Source organism: Myotis yumanensis, unplaced genomic scaffold (genome assembly GCF_028538775.1).
Source record: "Myotis yumanensis isolate MYYU_CA2020_CCGP unplaced genomic scaffold, mMyoYum1.0.hap1 SCAF_19, whole genome shotgun sequence".
NCBI classification, from domain to species: Eukaryota; Metazoa; Chordata; class Mammalia; order Chiroptera; family Vespertilionidae; genus Myotis; species Myotis yumanensis.
In genome coordinates this window covers 15,245,978-15,268,904 of record NW_027223770.1, presented here as the reverse complement: position 1 = coordinate 15,268,904, position 22,927 = coordinate 15,245,978, and the positions used below count along the sequence as shown (strand labels likewise).

Sequence of the window (22,927 nt, the reverse complement as noted above, 5' to 3'; positions counted from 1 at the left end):
CCTTGTAGTGTTCACCTTGGTGACCCTCCCGAGCCAAGCACAGGGCCTGGCACAGGGCAGATGCTCAATAAATACGATGACTGTCACCAGTTGAGCTTAGTGCTGGTGAACTTGCTAGAAACAGCAAAGAAACAATACACAAATGCTCGTGTCAAACAGAAGTCGGTGGAGCAGTGGAATTTTGTTGTGTTATTCTCCAAAAGGATCTGAATAATGGTGCATAAGAAGGTACATATGACTCACACGACTATATTAAGGGTTTCCTCTCTTGAATCCCAGGGGTGTGCAACCAGCACATAGAACATATATCCCAGGAGATCCCTCTAGGATCCTGACAGCAGAAGCTACCCAGGAAGATAGAGCATCTCTTTTCCACTTAGAAGGCAGAGCAAGTGCTGGGACTTAAAATTAAAACGTCAAGCCAGCGTGAGCCCGAGGAACCTGGTACAAACACGGCACAGGGAACCGTGGCTGACAGCCAGGCTGGGAGAAGGCTGTGGGCACACAGGGCCTCCCGCCCGGGCTGCCGACCCTCTTCTCTGTCCTCCTCCTGCGTACATCCCCCTGCACTGCCCCTACAGCCAGGACACCACGTCTCTGGCCCTGGGAGAAATGGCTGTGAGTTTCCCATATTGGAACACCCTCCAGCTCTGTAACCTGAACCTTGGAGAATGGGTGAGACATGCTCCGAGAGAACAAGGGTGAGTGATGAAGACATGGAGACAGGCAGTGAGTGAGCAGGAAAACAACCCATCCGTCATACTTAACGCAGAGCATTCACTCGGGGCCAATTCCAGGCAGACGTGCCGGTTGGCGTTGGGTCCACGCCAAGGAGAAATCGGGATCTCTCAGCTAAATGGCCTTGCATCTGGTCCAGTCGCCTAAGACACTCAGAAACGCCGCCAGCCCCAGGGTGAAAGGCCTGCACGAAGCGCCCAGGGACAGCGGGTCTGCCCTCTGCGGAATGAACACGAGGGAGAACTGGCCACGGGGAAGTTCTTTACTCTGAGATTTGGCTTTTGGAGGCTGGTTTGCTCAAAACCAGGAATAAAAGTCTGGACTGGGGTGGGTCCAATGAGGCATCGGTCTTTGCCCATTCACGGATACCTGGGGCGGGCGCAGCCACTCAGACTGCATTCTCCAATGGACTAGGCTGGGACCCCCAGGGAGCCTGAGGGGCATGCCAGGACCAGGCTCCATTCTCCTATCAATGACTATCCTCCGGAAAACAGTGGCCACCTCACTGTAGGACTTTTTATGCCACTTCTTTTTTTTTTTTTTTCAAGACTTTATTTATTTTGGGGCAAATATATTTTTATTGATTTTAGAGAGGAAGGGAAAGGGAGAGAGAGAAACATCAATAATGAGAATCATTGACCACCTGCCTCCTCAACGCCCGCTACTGGGAATCGAGCCAGAAACCCGGGCATGTGCCCCGACCGGGAATCAAACCCTGACCTCCTGGTTCATAGGTCAACGCTCAATCACTGAGCCACACCGGCCGGGCCTATGCCACTTTCCTGCTGACTCGTCTCCACAGCAGTGGTGACTGTGCACCTCCTGTGGTCATTTACATCCCTGCATGCTGTCTCTTGCGCGAGGACGTAAGCTCAGGGAGGCAGGGAGCCCACAGCCTGTGCTGTGGACCAGCGCTGGCTCCTGGTAAGACCTCGGCAAATGCCTGAGAAAGATGCACTAGCCCCTGGGACAGCACTCCATGTCTGACCCCTGGGCCAGTCCAAGTCACCTGGATGCTGAGGCTCTGGGACTCCAGGTGGGGTAAGGTGACGTTCTTGTAATCACCTCCTGTCTCTCGAACCAGGTGGAGGTCCTGGCGCAGGTACTTCTGCAGGTGCTTCTCTGTGGCTGGGTAAACCACGGTTGTCTTTACATCTGCAATGACACAACACAGCCCGGATTGCACAGTTAGGCCCACTCTGCACAGCTGTGCCACACTCTGGTCCCCACCACAGCAAGGAGACGACTTCTGCCGCCTCTGAGGTCCTAGTCACCTGTGATCCACTCCCACAGGGGCCTTGTGCCACTAAATTCATAAGCTGGGCCACACTTAGAATCTGGGAAACTCACCACCTACTCCTCAGCCTTCCCCTCTGTTCACGTACCAATTCCTAGGTCTGTGGGTTTCTGGACCCAAAGCTGAAAATCTGGTTTAAAGCCAAGCAGTCCTCTTAACGCCCAGCAGTACGGGACAGCACAGTGATCAAAGGCTCGGGCCCAGAAGCTGACAGAATTCAAGTCCCGGCTGTCCTGCTCCTTCCTGGGGACCCGGATGCCAGTCCGGTTACTTAGCCTCTCCCATGCCCCTACGTCCCCATCTGCCACCTGAGAACAATAGCTCCTATGTCCTCGGATTGGGATGATTAAGCAAGTTAATACCAGTGAAGCACTTAGAACAATGTCTGACACACGGTCAATATTTACTCTGGCTACTTTATTTATTTTCTTTTTTTAGAGAGGGGAGGGAGAGGGACAGAGGGAGAGAGGGAAGAAGGAAGAAAGAGAGAGAGATAGAGAGAGAGAGAGATATGAGAGAGTTATAGTGAATGGCTACCTCCCATATGTGCCCTGACTGGGAATAAATCCTCGACCTTCCAGTGCACAGGGCGACGCTCCCACCAGCGGAGCCCGCCGGCCAGGGCATGCTGGCTGTCTTTAATCCTGGTTTCTCGACCTGGATGCCACCACCATTCTGGCCCCTCTGATTCTCTGTGGCTCTCTGTGCGCTGCAGGGTGGTTAGCTAGTCAAACGAAAACTCTCTCCGCCGTGACGACCAAGCATGTCTCCAGGCGCTGCCCAATGTCCCCACATAGAACTGCCACCGCTGAGAACCACGGTTTCCCCCGGAAGGAAGGTGTCGTTTTCCTGAACAGACTCTAGCCTAGGGTCCTGGTCCAGGATCACCTGGTTTGGGTGAAGTCCCTTTATCTCTAATAACGTCTGCTACCACTGTTGTCACTACTCTAACATTTACACAGGGGTGGGCAAAAGTAGGTGTATAGTGGATTCTTATATTATTTATGAATTATTGTTACTTATTTGTATTATTTGTCTTTTTCCATACAAACAGCTGTAAACCTACCTTCGCCCACCCCTGTATATGGCGCTTCAACAAAGATGTTAGGGGCAGGAAAGGATAACGGGGTTTAACTTCCGTGGGCTATTTCTCAAAAGGCCAGCGGCCTCCCTGACCCTTACTCTAGGTTCAGAGGTGCCCGTCCAAGGACGCAGAGTGGAGCAGCCCTGCAGGCGCACTGAACACTCCAGCAAACTCTCACTCGCCTGCACACCTAGGACCCAGCTTCCCCTCACACTTGGTCCGAGGACGGTGGTGATTCTGACTCCCTTCTCACAGGGGAGTGGAAGCCTGATGGGATCCCAGACGAACCCCCCGTCACACTGGGAGGTGTGGCAGAGCAAGCTGGAACCTGGCCTTCCCTCCCTACAGTCAGTGCTGTAGCCTATATTGTCTGAAACCTGCTGAAAGCCTACTACTGTCTTCCAACAGCCCAGGGGGGTGTCCGCAGCACTACACCAAGCACATGATCTCTGGTGAGGATCAAAGGCCCCTATTGCGTCAGCTCGACGCTGGAGAAGTAAGGCAGACACACGGGACCCGAGCTGGCCATGGCACTGGCTGGGTGTGTTACTTAACCTCCCAGTCTCCGTTCCCTCACCTGTTAAAGGTGCTCATAAAACCTGCCCCACAGCGTTGCTCACACTAAACAGCATGTGCCGTCTGGACCGCTGGGAGCTCAGTGAATACCACCCTGGGTCCTGGGAATTTGCACTGGACCCTGGAGGGAGGCGGCAGCAAAGGCTGTTCAGTGCTTCTCACTCCCACCGCTCTACCAGCCCAGGGTCATGGCCAGAGGTCAGCACGCCAAGAGCTAAAGAGGCAGGGACTGTCTGAAATAGGTGGGATGGCACCGCGGGGCCCTGGCAGTGGGCTCTGGGAGAAAACAGATTCCGGCAGCCATTGGCCTGGGTTCAAATCCTGACTGCACTTGGTAGCTGAGTAACCTTGGGCTGTTGTGAGACTAAATGAGCAGGAGATGTCAGAGAGTGCCTCTCCCCCAACAGAAATGGGCCCCAGTGCCAGCCCTCTCTCTTGGGTTCGTAGTTATTCCAGTTTACTCGGCTGGGCCTGGGGGGAAAACCACGAGGCATGGTGCTCCCTCTGCGTGGGGGAGGTGGACGGAGACAAAGGCAGAACTGATGTTGGAGAACAGCCTAGCCTCTTGGCAATGGGCACGCAGCCTGTGCTCACAGTCTGGGGCTCCCTGGCTGCTCCAGATCAGAAAGTGCTGGGCCCCTGAGCATGCCCCTGTCTGCCAAGGCTTGTCAAAGACCGCCCCGCCACCCAGGGTGCTGGGGAAACAGGCACCTCAGGGGGCCAGCCCCCGCTAGCCTCCTGCTGTCCTTCCTTCCCTGGATGCAGAAACCCACCGTGTATCAAGGCCCTGGGAGCCAGTCACCGGGGGGCCGGCCTCACACAGACCACCGGAAGCCTGGCCCTCACATGCTGGCCAACAGCTCAGGGAGGCGTCCATAGTGCTATGCCAAGCACATGGTGGGGTGGGGCTGGCTGAGTGCGTATCCTCCTGAGGGCCTGACCCCCTCAGACCTGGACTGTCTACTGGCTCCCTATCATGGTCAACACGACCCTCCATCATCGTGCCAGGACCTCTCCCAAACTCATGTACCCCCATCCCTGATCTCTGCTCCAGCCAAACTGAGCTCCTTCCACTTCCAACAAATCACATCAAGCGTGTGCGCATTCCTAGGCCTCATCACCGGGGTCTCTGCCCAGGGGTGAGAGGGCTTGCACAGCCCTGGCTGGAGCAGTACCCTTAGCTCATCACTGTCTCCCTCACTCATCCCCACCTGATAAGAGAGGCAGACTGTCTGATTGCCCATTATAATGTACCTTCCAGGAGACAAAAATTTCATTTTGTCTAACTTTCCATTTTTTATCATTTTATCCCCAGCACCTGGGATAGCACTGGCCACAGTAAGCACTCAACAAATACTTACTGACCAAATGAGTAAATGAAACTGGCCTTTTCAGACTTTAAACCCAGGAAGAGCATTTTTGTCCCAAATGGAATAAAACCTCTGATAAGAATCAATGTAAGTTTTCCAATGGCGAACTCTGCTGTTTACCTAAGTGCCAATCAAGGTGTTGACTGTAACTGAACTTCCCAAGGAGTTTGGCAAGACCCCCACCGGAAGCCCGGGCCCTCATGTGCTGGATCAATAAATGCCCAATAAATGTCAAACCACTGGGTGGGAATAAATACCCTGAGAGCAGGATACCCATGCACAGCCTCAAAATATCTCCCCACGGATTACTACTAATTACAAAGGGAAAATACCAAGTGATCAAAGTTAACAGCGCTCCTAAGGGAAAACTGACACCTCGTGCCTCATGAGGGACGTGCCGTGCTGTTCTGCCAAGAACACAGTCTGAATCCAATCGTGAGGAAATATCAGCAAACCCGGATCCAGGGACATTCCACAAACAAGCAGCTGTACAACTCTTCCTAAGTGTCAGTTAGGAAAGGCAGCCTGGCTGGCGTGGCTCAGTGGTTGAGCGTTGACCTATGAACCAGGAGGTCACAGTTCTATTCCTGGTCTGGGCCCATGCCCGGGTTGCAGGCTCAATCCCCAGTGTGTGGCCAATCAATGATTCTCATCACTGAAGTTTCTGTCTCTCCCTTCCTCTCTCTGAAATTAAAAAGAAAAAAAAGAGTTGATGAGCTGATGGACATAGATGAGTTCACCTGGAGCTTTATTTTAGGACTAGAGGCCCAGTGCACAAATTCGTGCACGGGTGGGGTCCCTCGGCCTGGCCGGCAATTGGGGCTGATGGGGGGGTGGGGAGGGCGCAGGAGGTTGGCCGGCCACCAGTGGGAGGAACCCCAGCTCCTGCATTGAGCATCTGCCCCCTAGTGGTCAGTGTGCGTCATAGCAACCAGTCGACCAGTCATTCGGTTGTTTAGGTGACAGAACCTCCAGTAATTTGAATCCTTCCTCTTGGGCTGGTCAGGTTCAGCACAGGCCACTCTTCCAGTTCCACAGACAGAGGCATAAAGGATTGGCTGACAGCTCTGTATGTGGAGGAGGAGGGTATGGGGTCATCTCAACCTTCAACATCTAATTTTTAAAATTGATTTTAGAAAGAGAGAGGAAGGGGAGGAGAGAGAGGTAGAGAGAGGTGAGAGGGTGTATGAAGGGAGGGGCATCAAGTTGTTGTTTCACTTATTTATGCATTCATTGGTTGATACTTCTATGTGCCCTGACCAGAGATCAAACCTGTAACTCTGGTGTATCAGGATGATGCTCTAATTAACTGGGCTTCCCGGCCAGGGCCTTGAGCAGCATTTGTTATATTTTCTAAAACAAATATACTAAAAATAGAAAATAAGCCCAAGGTCACAGTGGTAGAGCTGAGATTTGAACCCAAGCAGACGGCTCCTCTATGCAACATCGCTTTCCCGATGCCACAGGGCCACCCTCCTTCAGGCCCTTTCCTAAGACACCACCCCGCAGCCATGTTCTCCGAGCAGCAGCCTCTCAGACAGGAGAGACACAATGAGTCCCAACCCCTTCGAGACACGTACACCAGTCGGCAAAACCAAAGGCGTAATGAGGTGCCAGAGGGACTGGGGCTGCACACTGGGAGGTCTGGGAGCACGAGAGCCAGAGGCCAGCAGCAGCAGCGATGCCCAGCGCTCGCTGCCAGCCTCCTGAGAAGTGCAGCGAAGCAGAGGACGCTCCCTCATCTCGGGAGGGCTGTCTGAGGAGCGGTGTCATGGGGGCACAGCTGCCAGACAATGGGCTGGAACAGGCTCTAGTGGGCACACAGAGGGCTAAAGACAGCCCTGCTCACAACAGGGAACAATGCTGTTGGAACTTGTGTGTGGTACCCCCGTCCCCCCTTGCCCCCCTCCCCCCCGCCCCACGCATATGACAGTGCTGGATGGTGAGAAAGAAGGCCTGGGGGGCGGGGGAAGGGTTCGTCTCCAGAAGAGGGGCCTGGTGGTGGTGTGGCAGCCTCTGCGGGGTTTGGGGTGCAGCTCTTCATCCACAGGGATGTCTGGGCAGGGGGAATGGTCACATAATGCATCTCCGATAACAAGGGGCCTGCACACACAGGCTCCTTTCTCTGCAGCTCAGCTGAGCAGACTGGTATGACCATCGAGGGTCTCCCAAAAGGCTTCTCCAGTGTAAAACCAGCCCCTCCCCCTCGCCGGAACACCAAAGCACAACTGCTTTCAGAGGAGGGAGGCAAGGCTATGTAGAGAAAAGAGCAGCTGCCTCCCTCGCTCGCTGCCAAAGCTGGCTTAGCCAAATCCCCAGGAAAATGCTGCTGCACATGAAACATGAAAATGCAAACCACAGACAGTCTGCTCTCCTTCCCATACACATGTTCAAACACGACTGCTTTCCAGCGCTCGCTGATGGCTTCCACACGATGAGGTCATTTCCATGGCTCTGTCTGTGGCTTTGCTCTCCCTTCACCATCGTGAGCCAGTTTCAACTTATTTGACCCAGATGTGCAGGCTCAGGAAAGCAGGGCAGAGGCAACAGCAAAGCACGATCCGAGTGTGGAGCCCACCCGCACCCCCTCCACCGAGCCGAGCAGAGCCCCCAGGTGACAGGTGGGATGACTCAGACCCGCAAGGCACGCCATCCAGAATGCAGCAGGGCTGGCGGGGAGGCCGCTGGAGGGTCTCGGAGCTGCCTAACCCTCCTCCTCCTGGGGCTCCCCCCTCGCTAGGCCACCCGCTCCTCGCCCTGACCTCTGTGACCAGAGAGGACAAGCCAGAGGCTGGAGAGGAGACGATGCTCCAGTCGAAGGCCAGGGCGGAGTATTCCTAGACCCCCACTGCAGGGACGCTGGGGGAACTCAAGGCCTGAGAATAGGGTGTGGTCGGATTCTACTGGAAGCTTCCACCACTCCACAGCAAACCTCAAACCGCTAATTACCTGTCTCCAGGAAAGCAGAGATGCTCTCAGAGGCAGGAGGCAGATGCTGATTTCAGCAAGACGTGGGTCTGAAGGCTCCTTCCCCTCCCCAACACTGAGGCCCAGCAGTGGGAGGAGGGTAGGACAGGGCCTGACGGCCCACCAGCATATGTGATAACTGCACGCAGCCCCAGAGCTGGCTGGGGTGGGGGTGGTCCTTTAGGAAGAGGAAATGCTCCGGGGGGCAGGCTGTGGGCTTAGGGCCCCCCAAGTTCATTTCAACAGAAGGATCTAGGCTCTCTAAGGAGATAGCGGAGCTGCTGACCGACAATCCTGGCCTTAGAGCTGCCGGAAGAAATGGTTCTGCGCTCAGCTGACCAGGCTACAGAGCTATCAGACTGAACACTCAGGAATTCCAAAATGTGGTCTCTCTCAACTTCCTGTCTAAAGGGACTGCCTTTAATCCACCCTGAGGAGCACAGCACCCGGTCGTGGTGCTCTTCAATGGAACCGCCACACTGCGTATGGTGGGAAGGGAGAAGGCCAAAGGGCAGGACACACCCCCACCGAGGAGCCCAGGACTACGGGAATCCTGGTTGGCGCTCACTAGGGAGCATGGGCCAGGAGTGACAGCAAGACCAGCTGCCACATCCCAGCCAGCAGTGAAATGGATTCCAGCTATCCTGCGGGTAGTCTGCCTCTGCCCACTGGTCCCAGGCAGGCCGACTTTTCCGCTGACTCGAGCCTTAAGACTGCCAGAGTCTTGGGATCTTGCCCCATCTGAGAGAGAGAAGGGTGAGAGGGGGTGGGGGCAGAGAGGGAGGGAGAACGCAAGGTTTGTAGTGGAGGCACAACGCAGCAACTCGGGATTTATTCACTTCTAAATAGGCTCTGAATGCAATGGCTTCTCCTGGCCTCATGGAGTCCAAACGGAGAGGTGAACAGAGGCCTCTGCTCTCGGGGCACAGAGGAGGCGGCACTTAGGGCTCTGAGCCCACGCGGCAGGGAAAGGAGAGGGGGGGGTCAGCCAGTCAGCCAGCCAGCGGCAGAGCCCAGCTGAGTGAAGAGCTCTTCTAAGGGGTGGGAACCTCTCCACTGTGGGACTTCTGCTTGTTCTTGTCCCACTGTCCTTCCACGTCCAGAGGGAGCCCTGGCACTGGCATCAGGAGCTCTGAAGCACCAGGGAGGAAAGCCGACAGAAACCTGCCACTTATGGGCCATCAACTGATGAAACCGAAGCGGTAAGGAAAGACTCCTGTGGGCTCTCCCCTTTCCCGGCCCATTGCCAAAGCTCAGCTCATGCTCAATGCCTGCTCGACAGCGTTGTCTACAATGTGGCCCTCACAGACACAACCCTTCCACCTCCCACCCCGCCGTCACCAAGTCCCGCCCATCACAGGAGGCCACCCCGTTTCCAGGTGTGGAGCAGTCACCTGCACACACGCCAACCCGCCAGCTCGTGTGCACCCCACCAGGGCTAAGTGCTCTTCATTAGCATATTGCAGGTGTGTCTCCGTAGGGAGGGAGGCAGAAATCACTAGGCTCTGGGGTCCACGTGTCTTGGGAGTATGTAGTACTTGACGATAAACTGACAGGCCCTGAGCAATGAGGATCATTCAGGCTGTGAAGGAAGGAAGCAGCCAGGGGCCCTAATCTAGGCTAATAGTTTGATCTGCTTCTTTGTTTGTTTTCTGAGGTTAACATTCTAAAAAATACCTATCTATCCACATGTCACATGAATATATTCTCAAATAATTCTAGTCATTGACATAAAGACATATAATAGTTGGGTGTTCGTTATTCTAATCTTTTCTTTAATGAGTTTCCATAAATATATCCACCCTATCTAAAAAAGAGGTAATATGCAAATTGACCATCACTCCAACACACAAGATGGCCACCCCCATGTGGACACAAGATGGCCAGCAGGGGAGGGCAGTTGGGGGCAACCAGGCCTGCAGGAGAGGGCAGTTAGGGGCAATCGGACTGGCAGGGGAGCAGTTAGGCATCGATCAGGCTGGCAGGAGAGCGGTTAGGGGGTAATCAGGCTGGCAGGCAGAAGCGGTTAGGGGCAATCAGGCAGGCAGGCGAGAGGTTGGGTGCCAGCAGTCTTGGATTGTGAGAGGGCCCAATCCCAGTGGGATCAGGCCTAAACGGGCAGTCAGACATCCCTCAAGGGGTCCCAGATTGGAGAGGGTGCAGGCTGGGCTGAGGGACACACACCCTGCCCCACCCCCTGCACAAATTTCGTGCACCGGGCCTCTAGTAGCTTTATGAAAGTCTTTTTTTTCTTTTTAGGCACAAGTGGGATAATCCTTTATGGGTTATCTGCATAGTAGCCCACACTATGCACGCACTGTGCCTTGTTAACTGGGCCCCAACCCCTGCTGTCAACAGGGGTCCCTGAGGTTTGAACTTTTTTCTGTCACAAATGATGCTGCAATGAATACTCTTGCACCTCTTTGCACATGTGTGTGAGCGATTATCTCAGTCAGATACCCGAGAGCAGACATGCTAGGTCAAAGGGAGACAAGGTTTACAATCTCACGGACATGGCCATGCACACTCCACCCGCTGTGCATGAGCACCTGGAAGAAACGGGGTCTGTCTGTCTCAGCACCAGCACCAGCTCTGTCTGGGGGCGGCCTCAAGGGGGTAACTTCTCTATGGTCTAAGCTGCCTACACCTACAGAGACCCCATCCAGCACATCTAGACTGGGAAGGCCACCAACTCCAACTTAATGGTGGCCCTCAGACCATTTAAAAAACCCACTGCAATAGCAATAAGGAAACACAAAAGGGAACGAACGCCCAAGAGTGATGGGAATGAGTGGGAGGCTGCAGAGAGCGAGGTTGCGATTCACTTCCCAAAGTTAGAAGCGGAAGGCAGTACGTGATCGAAGACAACGCTGAAGGAAGCTGCGGCACGGAGCATGAGACGGGCTACGGCAGAGGGAGGGACTATCAGACTGGGTCTAAGTACAAATGAGAGAGCATCCACCAGACATTCGGGGAAAACCAGCAGCCAGAAAAAGAATGACCAGAATAAACACTAAAACCAGAGCCCAGAGGAAATGAGATCACGGAGGGTCAGGAGATAACTTTTAAAACAATTCTAATTAGTGTGTCAGAGCAAGGAAACCCAATCTGGCCTCTGCAAAGCAAGAGCAAGAGGCTATGAAAATCCTATCATCAGAGACCCAGAGGGAAGAAAATTAAAAATACAACTGCCAAATTACAGCCTTCACGACAAGGTCTGCAAGACAAAGTTAAGACGCTCTACCCACCACAGACAGAAAAGGCAGAGATGGAAACAGTGAGAGCAGCAGGCACACACAGGATCAACCCGGGAAGTCTGACAACTAATAGGATCTTCAGTCAGAGAAAATAAAGCGAAGCATTAAAGAAGTAATAGAAAAAACGTACAGAGCAGAAGAGCAACGCAAGACTTTAAATCAAAAGGGTCCCAAAGTACTCAGCACAACGAAAAAAATCCAGCCGGGCACCTTACATGATTTCAGCACACGAAGGATGAGAAGATACTATCAGCTTCTAGAAAAGGAAACCAATAAAGCAATAAAAAAGAACCAAAACCAAAACCAAGTTAGCTATAAAGAAATGAAAATCAGCCTGGCTGGCAGGTCTCAGCGGTTGAGCAGCGACTCAGGAACCAAGAGGTCATGGGTTCGAGTCCCAGTCAGGGCACATGCCTGGGTCAAGGGCTCGATCCCCAGTTGGGATGCATGCAGGAGGCAGCCGATCGGTGATGTTCTTCTCTCATCGATGTTTCTCTCTCTGAGTAAAACTCAATAAAAACATTTGGGGAAAAAAAAAAAAAAGAGAATCATTGGCATCAGATATCTTATTAGCAACAACGAATGCCTGGAGTTAGATCAATGCCTTCAATGTTGAGAAGGAAAATAAAATGTAAATTTTGTATTCAGTCAAACCATCAATCAAAAGTGAGGGTAAAAAAAAGGATTTAAAGTTTACCTCCCCCTTTTCCTTCTGAAGAAGTGCTTACAAGTGCACTTCAGCTAAACAGGAGGAGAGCCGAAACCGGTTTGGCTCAGTGGATAGAGCGTCGGCCTGCGGACTGAAAGGTCCCAGGTTCGATTCCGGTCAAGGGCATGTACCTTGGTTGCGGGCACATCCCCAGTGGGAGATGTGCAGGAGGCAGCTGATCGATGTTTCTCTCTCATCGATGTTTCTAACTCTCTATCTCTCTCCCTTCCTCTCTGTAAAAAATCAATAAAAAATATAAAAAAAAAAAAAAAAAAAAAAAATAAACAGGAGGAGAGCAGGAAAGGAAGGCACGGACTCCAGACGCAGTGGACGGCACCTGGGGAGCGGTGAAGGGAGTCCGGGTAGAGAGATGCCTGGACCAGCTGCCCAGGCTGGGGCGCGGGAGGCAGCGTCTGCACACGTCTCAGGAAGGAAGCAGCCACCGTGTAATTAATTACCCAACTAAGTGTCTGGACAACTTCACAAACACAGTAAAAGCAGTTATTCTTTTAACCACAACAACTGAAAACTGTGAAAAAGTGGGTAAAGTCCTGGTTCACGTATGAAAAACTGAAAAGCAGCGTGACTAGGAGGAACTGTTGGAATGTAAGGAAAGCAAACCCACTTGCCCTCGACATCAGCCTTCTCCTCCACGTGGCCCAGGACTGATTCCACGCTGGGCAGGTACACGGCACTGAGATCCTCGCCTCGGCCCGAGGCAGCAGCACACACTACCGTGGTCACAACAACAAGAGCACTGCTTACTGGTGTCAACTCAGGGTCAACCGGCAGGCACAGCACACAGGACTTCACAGTTACACAACAGAACAGGCCCTGGCAGTGTGAAGTACAAGTACAGCCCACAGTAAGTTGGGAAACAGCAAAGGACGAGGAGGCGGTGGGAAGAAAAGGCTGGAGGCCCTGAGATTCTCACCTCACAAGTGATAAAACGAAATGACAGTAGTTCGCAGTAGATTTAGGACTCCAAAGGCAATTCTAAAAATAGTAATATAAACATCAAAAACTGGGAGGAGCAGGGAGGGAGGGTGAGAAAGGCACGGGCACACCTGGGAGACACTGCAGGTTCGGTTCCAGCCACCGCAATAAAGCGAGTGTCACAATGCAGCGAGTCACAAGAACTTTCTGGTGTCCCAGTGCATGTAATCTATGTTTACACTCACTGTAGTGTACTACGTGTGCAACAGCATTGTCTTAAAAACAGTGTACACACTATAATTAAAAAATACTTTATTGCTAAAAAACGCTAACCACCTGAGCCCTCAGCGAATTGAAATCTTTTTGCTGGTGGAGGGTCTTACCTTATGTGTAAAACAGGCAGCTATCCGCAAAGCACAATAAAATGAGGGATAAAGGAGCTGAACCTTTCCACTTCCACAATGGGGACTTGACGTCAAAGCCTGATAAATCAAGAAAGAGCTGCAGAGGCATATGATTCGGCGTCTGGAGGAAATGACCAGAGCACTAGCCCAGGGATTTTAACAGCACCTGCCCCTGGAGAGCCGACCGGCTGAGGCAGAGGGCTCCCGAGCCTGTCTCGCCCATACAGGCTTCTGGTGCTACTTGACGATTTGACCGTGTGATGGTGTGGCTTCTTTATTTTTAATCCGCATCCGAGGACATGATTAGAGAGAGAAGAGTAGAGGGAGAGAGGGGGCGGGGGGAGACAGACCAATAGACAGCCGACTGGGAATGGAACCTGAAATCCAGGTATGTGCCCTGACCGGGAATCGAACTGGCAACCTTTCAGTGCACAGATTGGTGTGACTTTGATAAATGCTCCCGGGCACATAATTCAGTGGGTACAGATTCTGCGTTCGAGAAAGCTCCGTAGCAATTCTGATGAGTGGTTCTAGGTCAGAAGCGCAGAGCCTCTAGGCTCCACTCAAACCTGAGCTGCTCTCATCTCACAGGACCCAGACGCCCCGAGGCGGGCTAGCCAGCCACTGGATTCCTCGCTTTCCGCTCAGAGCAATGGAGGCTCTGAGCAAGTCCATGACTTGCTCTGGTGTCACGAACCGGCCACATCTGGGGAGTTTCTCACGCTAGAGGACAATGGTGCTCTTCCTCACTCGCTCGGCCGTTGACCTGCTTGGCAAGGCTTTCCCTGCTGGTCACAGCTCAGAGGACTCTTGTCCTTTGGCTCAGCTGCCATGGGAGGCCTGCCGAGGACACCCTCAGGGGTGGGGTGAGGCCTGTGCCAGTCTGTGCTGGAGTGGGGCCCGCAGAGCCTGGTACTGGGCCTCCCACACTGCCCGTCGTGCCAGGGCTGGCACTGTCCTGGAGTACACTCAGCACAGCACTGCTCCCGTGGCCCTGGAGGGAAAGGATCAGGCCCCGCCTCCCGGGCCCCAGAGAAAAGGCGGTGAGCAGAAACAAGTCTCCTAATGCCCAAAACCAAGAGCAAGGAGCCTGCATCAACATTTTTACTCTCAACAACAGTGACTAGAAGCCAAACTTGAGAATGAGTAGAACCTACAATTTAGTGGGGAAATAATCTTAGTTCTCTAAGGACGTGCCCATTTTCCCTGGGAATTATGTTGTACACATAAAACATGTGTGTATTCACATAGATACACACCTGTATATATGTATAGTGCCTGTGTATTTAAATATATAAAATATGCCACAGTTTAAAGACCTAAAATAAAAATTTAAACTACACACGCATGGTGCACACTGTCCAAGAAACAGAACATTACCAGGACTTCGATGTCCTTTCTGCCCCACCCCCACCAGAGATGATCATGTTGCTGAATCAGGTGTTAAGAAATCTTATCTTTTTTTGTCTTCCTAGTTTCCTTATGTATGCATGCACCATAAGCGGTATATTGTTTAGATCTGCTTGCTTTTCAACTTTATCAGGAATCACACTGTGTGTGTTCTGAGTCTTCCTTTTCTTGTAGTTCATTCATTTTCACTGCAACAGAGAAGCAGCCCAGGGTAGGAAAACAACTCAATTTAGTTATCTCTTCTACTGTGAGTTGATATCCAGGTTGTTTCTAGTTTTGTTTTTAATCGTGACCAAGGCTGCCAGGAAAACTCCTATGGGAACAGTTAGTCTTTAAAATCTCCTCCCAAACAAGTCCGAGTTCTAAACTCAGGTCCGGGTCTCACCTCTGCCAAGAGCACAGGAGGAAAGCCCTGCCTGTCGCTCAGGTCCTGGGAGTGCCCTGCAATCGAGAGAGGAGCGGTTCCCAGGCTTGCCCTGCCCGTCTGGCCTCGCTCACACAGATGCCTTCTGCTCCTCTGAACCCGAGATCCCACACCCTGCTCTCCATCGGGAAAACAATTGGCCTTTTTAGACGCAGCCTGGGTTTCTGAGTCACACCGCGCTCCCTAGTGTCTCCCCCTTCTTCCCAGGTAAGAGGGAACAGAGGTCTCAGTGAAAGGGCTCCATTGACGGGCATGGGCCTGACAGCGTGAGAGCGGAAGCCGCAGGAGGTGATCCAGGCTCTGCCCTGCCTGCTGGCCAGAAGCAGCACTAAGATGCCAGCCGCCCGGCCCACCCGGTCCTCACATTTGCCATATGGCCGCAGGGGGAAGAAAGGACACCTGCCCATGGTCGGGGCTGGCATTTCCATATGCTGCATATGTTGCTCCGCTTAAGGCTCATAGAATTTTAAGGGCGTAACAGTAATAGAAAATGACTAACACGTCCAATACACACCGCACGCCAGCCGCTGTGCTAAGTGCCTTCTACGCCTTCTCCCAATGGGTCATAACTCACAGCGGTGATGAAATTCATTTAGGTTACGACTAGAATTTTTTAAAAAGGGAAACACAGGAGACTGGAATTAAATGAGAAAACTAGAGCGCATCCCACAAAGTAAGGGTAGGGTTGTTTTTGCACTGTACTTGGGTGACGATGTAAAATGTGTTTCTCACTGTGGGCAGAGGCTAAACCAAAAAAATTGTTCTTTCTTATTTTTGCCGTAATCATCCTGAGGTACGTTCAGTTGCTAAACAAGTTTAACAAGTACTTCCCCAAACTCATCTGCACCCCACACCATGGATACCAGCTGCCCCTCCAGGCTCCCAACACAACGGCCTCCTTTCTACTTCTCTTTCCTCCCCCAGAACACGGGCCATTCCCTCAGCCCAGGACATTCTCCTCGCCCCCTCACCCGCTCTCTGCACAGCTGGCTCCTCCCCATCCTCCAGGTCTCAGCCTGGGAGTGAGCTCCAGAGAGGCTCCTGGACGTCCAGCCCACGCAGCCCTCTCCCGTTCAGGGCCACGGTGACCTGTTTCCTGGCTCACCACAGGGCTCCAGACAGCGATGCTACCTGATGGACTCCCAACGCACATGGCATCCAGCGCAGCACCAGGCGCTCGTCTGTTACACGAGCACAGAAACTTCCCAACTCCTCACCGTTAGTAAAGGGCAAAGCAGAATCCCAGCCCAGCCATGTCTGCCCCGAGGCTTGCGTAGCCCCTGCAGGACGCTGAAACCCGAACAGCACGCTGCCTCGGCTCCCACAGCTGGTCAGTGTTAGCGCTGGGACAGGATCCCGAATGTCTGCCTCGCATGCCCATGCTCTCCTATGTCAATGCGGAGGGGAGTAGCCACTCGTGGCCAGCTGAGATTTGAAGGGGATAAAGGAGAAGACTGCAAAACCTCCAAGCTAAAGGAGAAATGTGCCAGTGACCAGAGAAATACCAGAAGAAACAAGGAGAGCGACCAGCTCAGAAATGGGGGTGGGGGAGCTCCCCCAGACACCTGTTCTGGGAAGGTCTAGAGAAGCAGCTGGAGAAAGCAGGGAAATTCAAGGGGCAACTGTGCAGGGGTTCAGAGGGCTGAGGCTGTGGAAGGGCACTTTAAGGCCCCCCCTGGCAGTGGGAAGAGCTGGTGACTCAGAATGAGATGGGAGAGGCAGGACTGAAAGGCTCTGGCACTGGAGGCCAAAGGAGCCGAGGAGCCGGCTATGGAATGCTTTGGCAATGCTGCCCCCTTGTGGCTGTGGAGTGCTTGGCCCTCAGGAAAGAACACAGCGGTCAGCTTGTGGTTTTACTCTTCAGCAGCCATTTATTGAGCACCTAACGTGGGTCTGGCTGTCGAGGACCGGAAACCGGTCTGACATGCCCCAACTCTCAACGACCTTGGTTCCCTACAGCCAGGCAATGACCAAGCCCTGTGGAGTTTACTTCCCTCTTTTCATAGCAAGACTGAGGACAAAGACGTGTCTCACTCATCTCTGAAGCTCCAGTAGCCAGCAGAGGGCCCAGCGCTCAGAGTAACGAGGGCAGCTACTACTCAGCACGTGCGAAGACCTTTCACGTGCAGAGTGCATCGGAGCTTCACATCTTCCCTACCTGGTACCTCTGAGACTTCCCAATGGAGATGCCCAGCAGGCGTTCATTACAGTGTGAGCCTGGGTTCTTGGAAAGGTCAGGGGTAGAGAAGTAAACATAGGTATCACCCACACACACGTGATGATTAGAGACCAGTGCCCTCAAATTTTAATGTGCATGAGTCCCCTGGGGGTTTGCTCATATGCAGGTTCTGAGGTCTGCAGTGGGGACCTGAGATTCCGTGTGTCTGACAGCTCCCAGGGGATACCAACACTGCTGGTCCACAGATCACATTCTGAGTGGGAAAAATCTGAACCAGGGGTTGAAAAACTGGCCAGAAGGTCGAACCTGGCCCAGCTAAGAGCAGTACTTTCATTCTTAAAGGCGTTAAGAAAAAGAAAAAGGAGAGCCCTGGCCGGGTAGCTCAGCTGGATTGAGCGTTGTCCTGATATGCCAAGGTTTTGGGGTCAATGACCAGTCAGGGCACGTACAAGAAACAACTAACGAATGCATGAATAAATGGAACAACAAGTTGATGTTTTTCTTTCTCTCTCTAAAAATCAATTAAGAAAGGGAGTATGTGACAGAGGCCATTTGTGGCTCATAAAGCTTAAAATACTTATTCTCTGGCCTGTCCACAGTTTGCCAAGAAGCTCATCCGGGGACAGGATGTATAGCTAAACAAGGAGAGAGAGAGGACAGCTCGGAACAAACTGTTATGACTTCGTCTGGGCAGGGAGAACAAAGTGGACCACACCGCATGCATGCGAGCACTTATGCTCAGAAGGCAGCGCTGGAAATGAGCTAACATCTGAGGCACCCGGTGGGAGCAGGCTGTGCTGGGGGAAAGGCAGAGACCCTGGGGCTCCGAATGGGGAAGAGGGCCTGTGGTGAATGGGTAAATGACTGACCCTTTCCCGACTTAATTTAAGGAAAAAAAATGACAAAGATAAGGAGGGGCCATTGTCACTTTGTGCAATACCAGAGAAGTACTGGAAAAAGAAAATAAGAAAAAGCTATGAATTCTACAGAGCTGCTCTGTGGAGACCTTCATTTTGGCTGAGGGTTGGGGAGGGTAGATGCAGGGATGCAGGGAGGCCAGGGGAAGGGGTGACAGCAGAATAAACACACCAGAACCCCAGGTGCTGTCTGGTGACAGTGCCTTCTGTCATGCTTCTGCCTCTCCAAGTTGAAGGATCTATTTGCTTAAAGGTCCATGCCCGAGAAAGTAAATACAGCTGTCCATTTCTGTCAAGTTGAGCCAATCAATCTGGCTTTCCCTCAATGGAGGACCAGGCTGTTTTTTGCTGGCAGTTGTGAAGCTTTGCTTGTCTCACATCAAGTATTCACATATATCTCCAAAGGCCAACAACAGCACCCTTTCGTGGGGTGTGGAAAAGACTAAATCTATCAGGAAGGCTGTGGCAGGATATCCGTAAAGCCAAACTGTTCTTAAATGCCAGAAGGCAAATAAAAAGGCAGATGGGTATGTGCTGCAAAGCAGATCCCAGCATTTCCTGGTCAAGAGGTACTTCAAGGTCAACCAGTCTCCTTCACACTTCCGACAAAGCGGCCTACTCAATCTAACCATAGCAAGAAGAAGTTCACCTCACGTGTGGCTTTTGGCATGGAATATTCTTATTTTTCCCTCTTTTCAATGAATTATACTTGTGTCCTGGATGGTGTGCTCAGTGGTTGGAGCATCATCCTGTGCACCAAAGGGTCTCAGGTTCAATTCCCATCAGGGCATGTACCCAGCTTGCAGGTCCAATCCCCAGTCAGGATGCATGTGGGAGGCAACCAATCGATAGTTCTCTCTCCCCCCCCCCCCTCCCTTCCTCTCTCTAGAATCAATGAAAAGCATATCCTTGAGTGAAGATGAAAGAAAATAAAAATAAAAATACTTGCAATCAAAAACAAATCTCTGGCCCTGGCTGGTGTGGCTCAGTTGGTTGAAGCACTGTCCCCTACACCAAAAGGCGGTGGGTTCGATTCCCAGTCAGGACACATACCCAGGTCGCAGGTTCAATCCTGGGTCAGGGCTCCTATGAAAGGCAACTGCACATCAATGTTTCTCTCTCTAAAAAAAAGTAAACACAAACAAACAAACAAACAAAACTCCCCCACAAATCTCTGTCTTGTAACCCTTGAATTCCTGTCCTTCCCAAGTCCATCCCCCTCAATCACACTCACTGTCTCCCCTACTAGAAAGTGAGTTTCTTTAGGGAAGTGACCCAGCACCCTGCTCATTTCACCAAGTGTGGTGAGCAAGTCCTCAGCTACTGGGAGATCTCAGTGTTTCGGGTGCCTGTTGGCTGTGTGATCTTGGCCGAGTTGCTCAACCTTCCAAAACCTCAGTTCCCTCACCTGTAAAGTCCTATCACCACAAGGCTATTCTGAGGATAAAATATGATGATAAAGAGCACTTAGAGCCGAAACCGGTTTGGCTCAGTGGATAGAGCGTCGGCCTGCGGACTGAAGGGTTCCAGGTTCGATTCCGGTCAAGGGCATGTACCTGGGTTGCAGGCACATCCCCAGTAGATGTGCAGGAGGCGGCTCATCGATGTTTCTCTCTCATCGATGTTTCTAACTCTCTATCTCTCTCCCTTCCTCTCTGTAAGAAATCAATAAAATATATTTTTTTTTAAAAAAAAGGAGCACTTAGAATGGTGGCTAGCACAATGTAAGGATTTAGTAAGTACTGACATTCATTATTATTCAGTTAGTATATGAACCTGTTCTCTCCCATGAATCACACTTCCTCCTCAAAACAGACTACACCAGAGCACAGTTTCTCAACCTTGACACTACTACCATTTCTGGTTGTGGGGGCCCATCCTGTGTTTTATACGACATTTAGCAGCATCCCTGGCCTCTACCCTCCAGGTGCCAGCAGCAACCCCCACCTCCCCAATTCTGACAACCAAAAATTGTCATTCTGAGATTGTCAAATGTCTCCCTCGGGGCCAAAATGCCCTCTTTCTTCCATTGAGAACTATTGCACTAGAATATGCAAATCAGTTATGGAGAGTAGCCACCCTTCCCTAATGTCCCACCACCCTGCTCTCCCCACAGGCAGCCACCTGGCCCGCCACTTGCTCACCACTCAGCTGCCTCGGAGGAAACAGGTGATAGGTGCTGTAAATATCATTGGAGAACTGCAACTGGAGCTCGGGGCTGCCCGTCAGGAGCTGGGCCACCTGTTCCACCTGGAATGGTGTCTTCTCCAGGATCACAATGGCATCCTCTCCATCCCCAGAGGCCTCATTCACCTGTGGGGGGAGATACGGTGAGGCCTGGAGAACAGAAGTAGAACCCCCCACCCCCATCCCGTCCCTTCCCCACCCGGGCCTCTGAATTCCCAACATTTGGGATTTCCTTTCCCTGCAGTTTCTCTCCCCGCAAGTCTAGCCAATGGCACTGTTTCTCCTCCCAGGGGAGAAATCATTAACCTAAATCCTTCCTTCTAAAACAGGGGTGGGGAACCTCCCGCCCAGGAGGCCCACTAAATCATTTGGTCTGGCTCTGCCAAGGCTTAGGGGTGAGTTCATTAAATGCCTGACCAAATATAGCAGGCTAGTTGTTGTTGTTTTTTTAAACAGGCTACTTTTTAGGTTGGTAATTTTGTGCAGCCGGCGAGTGATGTTATAAATATCCACATGGCCCTGGGCAGAAAATAAGGTTCCCCACCCCTGCTCTCAAAGATGGGACGCTTCTGGGCTGTCTTTAATTTTAAGCTCACATGGGCCTCTGTTAAATTCTCCCCATTTTAGAGACGAAGACACGGAGGTCTAGAGAGGTCTGCGATCGCCCCAGGTCCCTGAACAGCCAGGACTGAAAAGGACACTAGAATCTGCGCATCCCAACTAGCTCCTTGAAACGCAAACGTTCTCAGGGCTAAACTCTCAAGCGGTGCTGCAGACTGGAGACAAGTGGGGCTGAGAGAACCAGACAGAACCTGGTGAAAAACACAAGGGACACACAGAGAGAAGCATGGATGCCGAGGACCAGGTCCCCCGCGATCCTCCCAAAATGAGAGCTCCCGCTAGGAGTTCTGGGGAACCCCAGGACCTGCCCTTGGCTGGGCCTGGCCTCCGGTCTCTCCCCAGTCCCTGCTGGGGAGCTGAACACGTGCATTCCCGGCCGGCGGTGGGAATGTGTCTCCCCCAAGGTCCTCTGCACCCCTGAAGATCAGGGCTGGGAACCTTCATCTCTACACCCCCAGGACCCAGCTCAGGGCTGGCCTGCGGGCAAATGGCAGGTGGCCCTGAATTACCCATTTCATAACCTGCTCCTCTGTCGGGGCTGGAGTCCTGGACAGCAGGGCTCGGATCGCCTACCGTCCGTCTCCTGCCGGCCCCGGGGGCCCGGCCACATTTGCTGGGTTCCCAGCACCTTTACAGAGCGGATGGACACATGGTGAGTGACTTCTAGAATTTAACACGGGATGATTCATCCGCCAGACACCCTACCAGGGCCAGCGGTTCCTTTTGCAAGGGAGGGGTTAGGAAAATCAGCCGCACGTGTTAAAGGTCCCCACCTCCACGGGTGACCGCGTCTTCTCCATCCCCACCCCACCCCACCCCACCCCACCCCCAAAGCATTGCAGACCTGCGCTTCTTCCCTCACCCCCGAGTAATGCAACTGGTGCTTCCCGGCCGAGAAGCCCACGAGATCCGCCCCCGGGCGGCGGTACCCGGTCCCCCGCCCAGGGCCGCCGCCAATACCTTGCCGTGCAGGAAGAGGATCTTGTCCCGCGCGGACTCCCGCAGCACTTTCTGCACTCTGAAGCCGGAGAAAGGGAGGTGGGCAGGGGCAGCGGTACCATTCCCAACGCCGGCTACCTTGGCTTCCTTGACCTCTGTGTCGGGGGCGTCTTCCCCTGCGGCGGCGACTTCGCGCTTCCTCTTGCTCGGCGGAGGGGCCGCGTCCGCCATGTTGCCCACGGGAGAGCGCGCCTGCGCAGACCCCGACGCGCCCCGCCCCGCCCCCCCGCGCGAGTGGCCGCTACTACAACTCCCGGCATGCTCCGGGCGCTGACCCCGGCGACCTTCCGGGGGACCGATTTCAGCCAAGGGACTGAGATGACCGGGGCGCAGAGGGAAGAGGAGAGGAGGCAGCGAGCGCTTAGACGGGCCATAGCAGTGCTGCACTGATTAGTTAACATGGAAGCAAGTCCTTCTAAAACCAATCAGTTGAGCCCTAGCTGGTTTGGCTCAGTGGACAGAACATGGGCGTGGGGACTGATGGGTTCCCAGGTTCGATTCCAGTCAAGGGCACATGTCTGGGTTGAGGGCTTGGTCCCCACTGGGGGGCATGCAGGAGGCGGCCGGCTGATGACCGGCTGATGATTCTTTCTCATCATTGATGTTTCTCTCTCTCCCTTCCTCTCTGAAATCAATAAAAGTATATATTAAAAATAAATAAAACCAATCAGCTGAGCCGATCTTATTAATTAGTCCACATTTTTTTTTAATGTTTTTATTGATTTCAGAGAGGGGGAGAGAGATAGAAATGTCAATGATGAGAGAGAATCACCAATGGGCTGCCTCCTTTGCGCCCCACAACTGGGGCCTGAAACCCGTGCCCTGACTGGGAATCCAACCGTGACCTCCTGG

The 22,927-nt window shown here is 52.8% G+C and overlaps 1 protein-coding gene across 1 annotated transcript in view; it reads right to left on the bottom strand.

Moving 5' to 3' along the window:
- Nucleotides 1-22,261, bottom strand: part of DCPS (decapping enzyme, scavenger) — a 33,921-nt gene extending 11,660 nt beyond the window's left edge. Inside the window, exons 1-3 of the mRNA XM_070399145.1 lie at nt 22,037-22,261; nt 20,413-20,581; nt 1,748-1,893 (exon numbers count right to left, since the gene is read on the bottom strand). Coding sequence (XP_070255246.1) covers nt 1,748-1,893; nt 20,413-20,581; nt 22,037-22,246 — 525 coding nt within the window. The 5' untranslated portion in view covers nt 22,247-22,261. The remainder of the gene's footprint in view (nt 1-1,747; nt 1,894-20,412; nt 20,582-22,036) is intronic.
- Between the last annotated feature and the right edge of the window lie 666 nt (nt 22,262-22,927).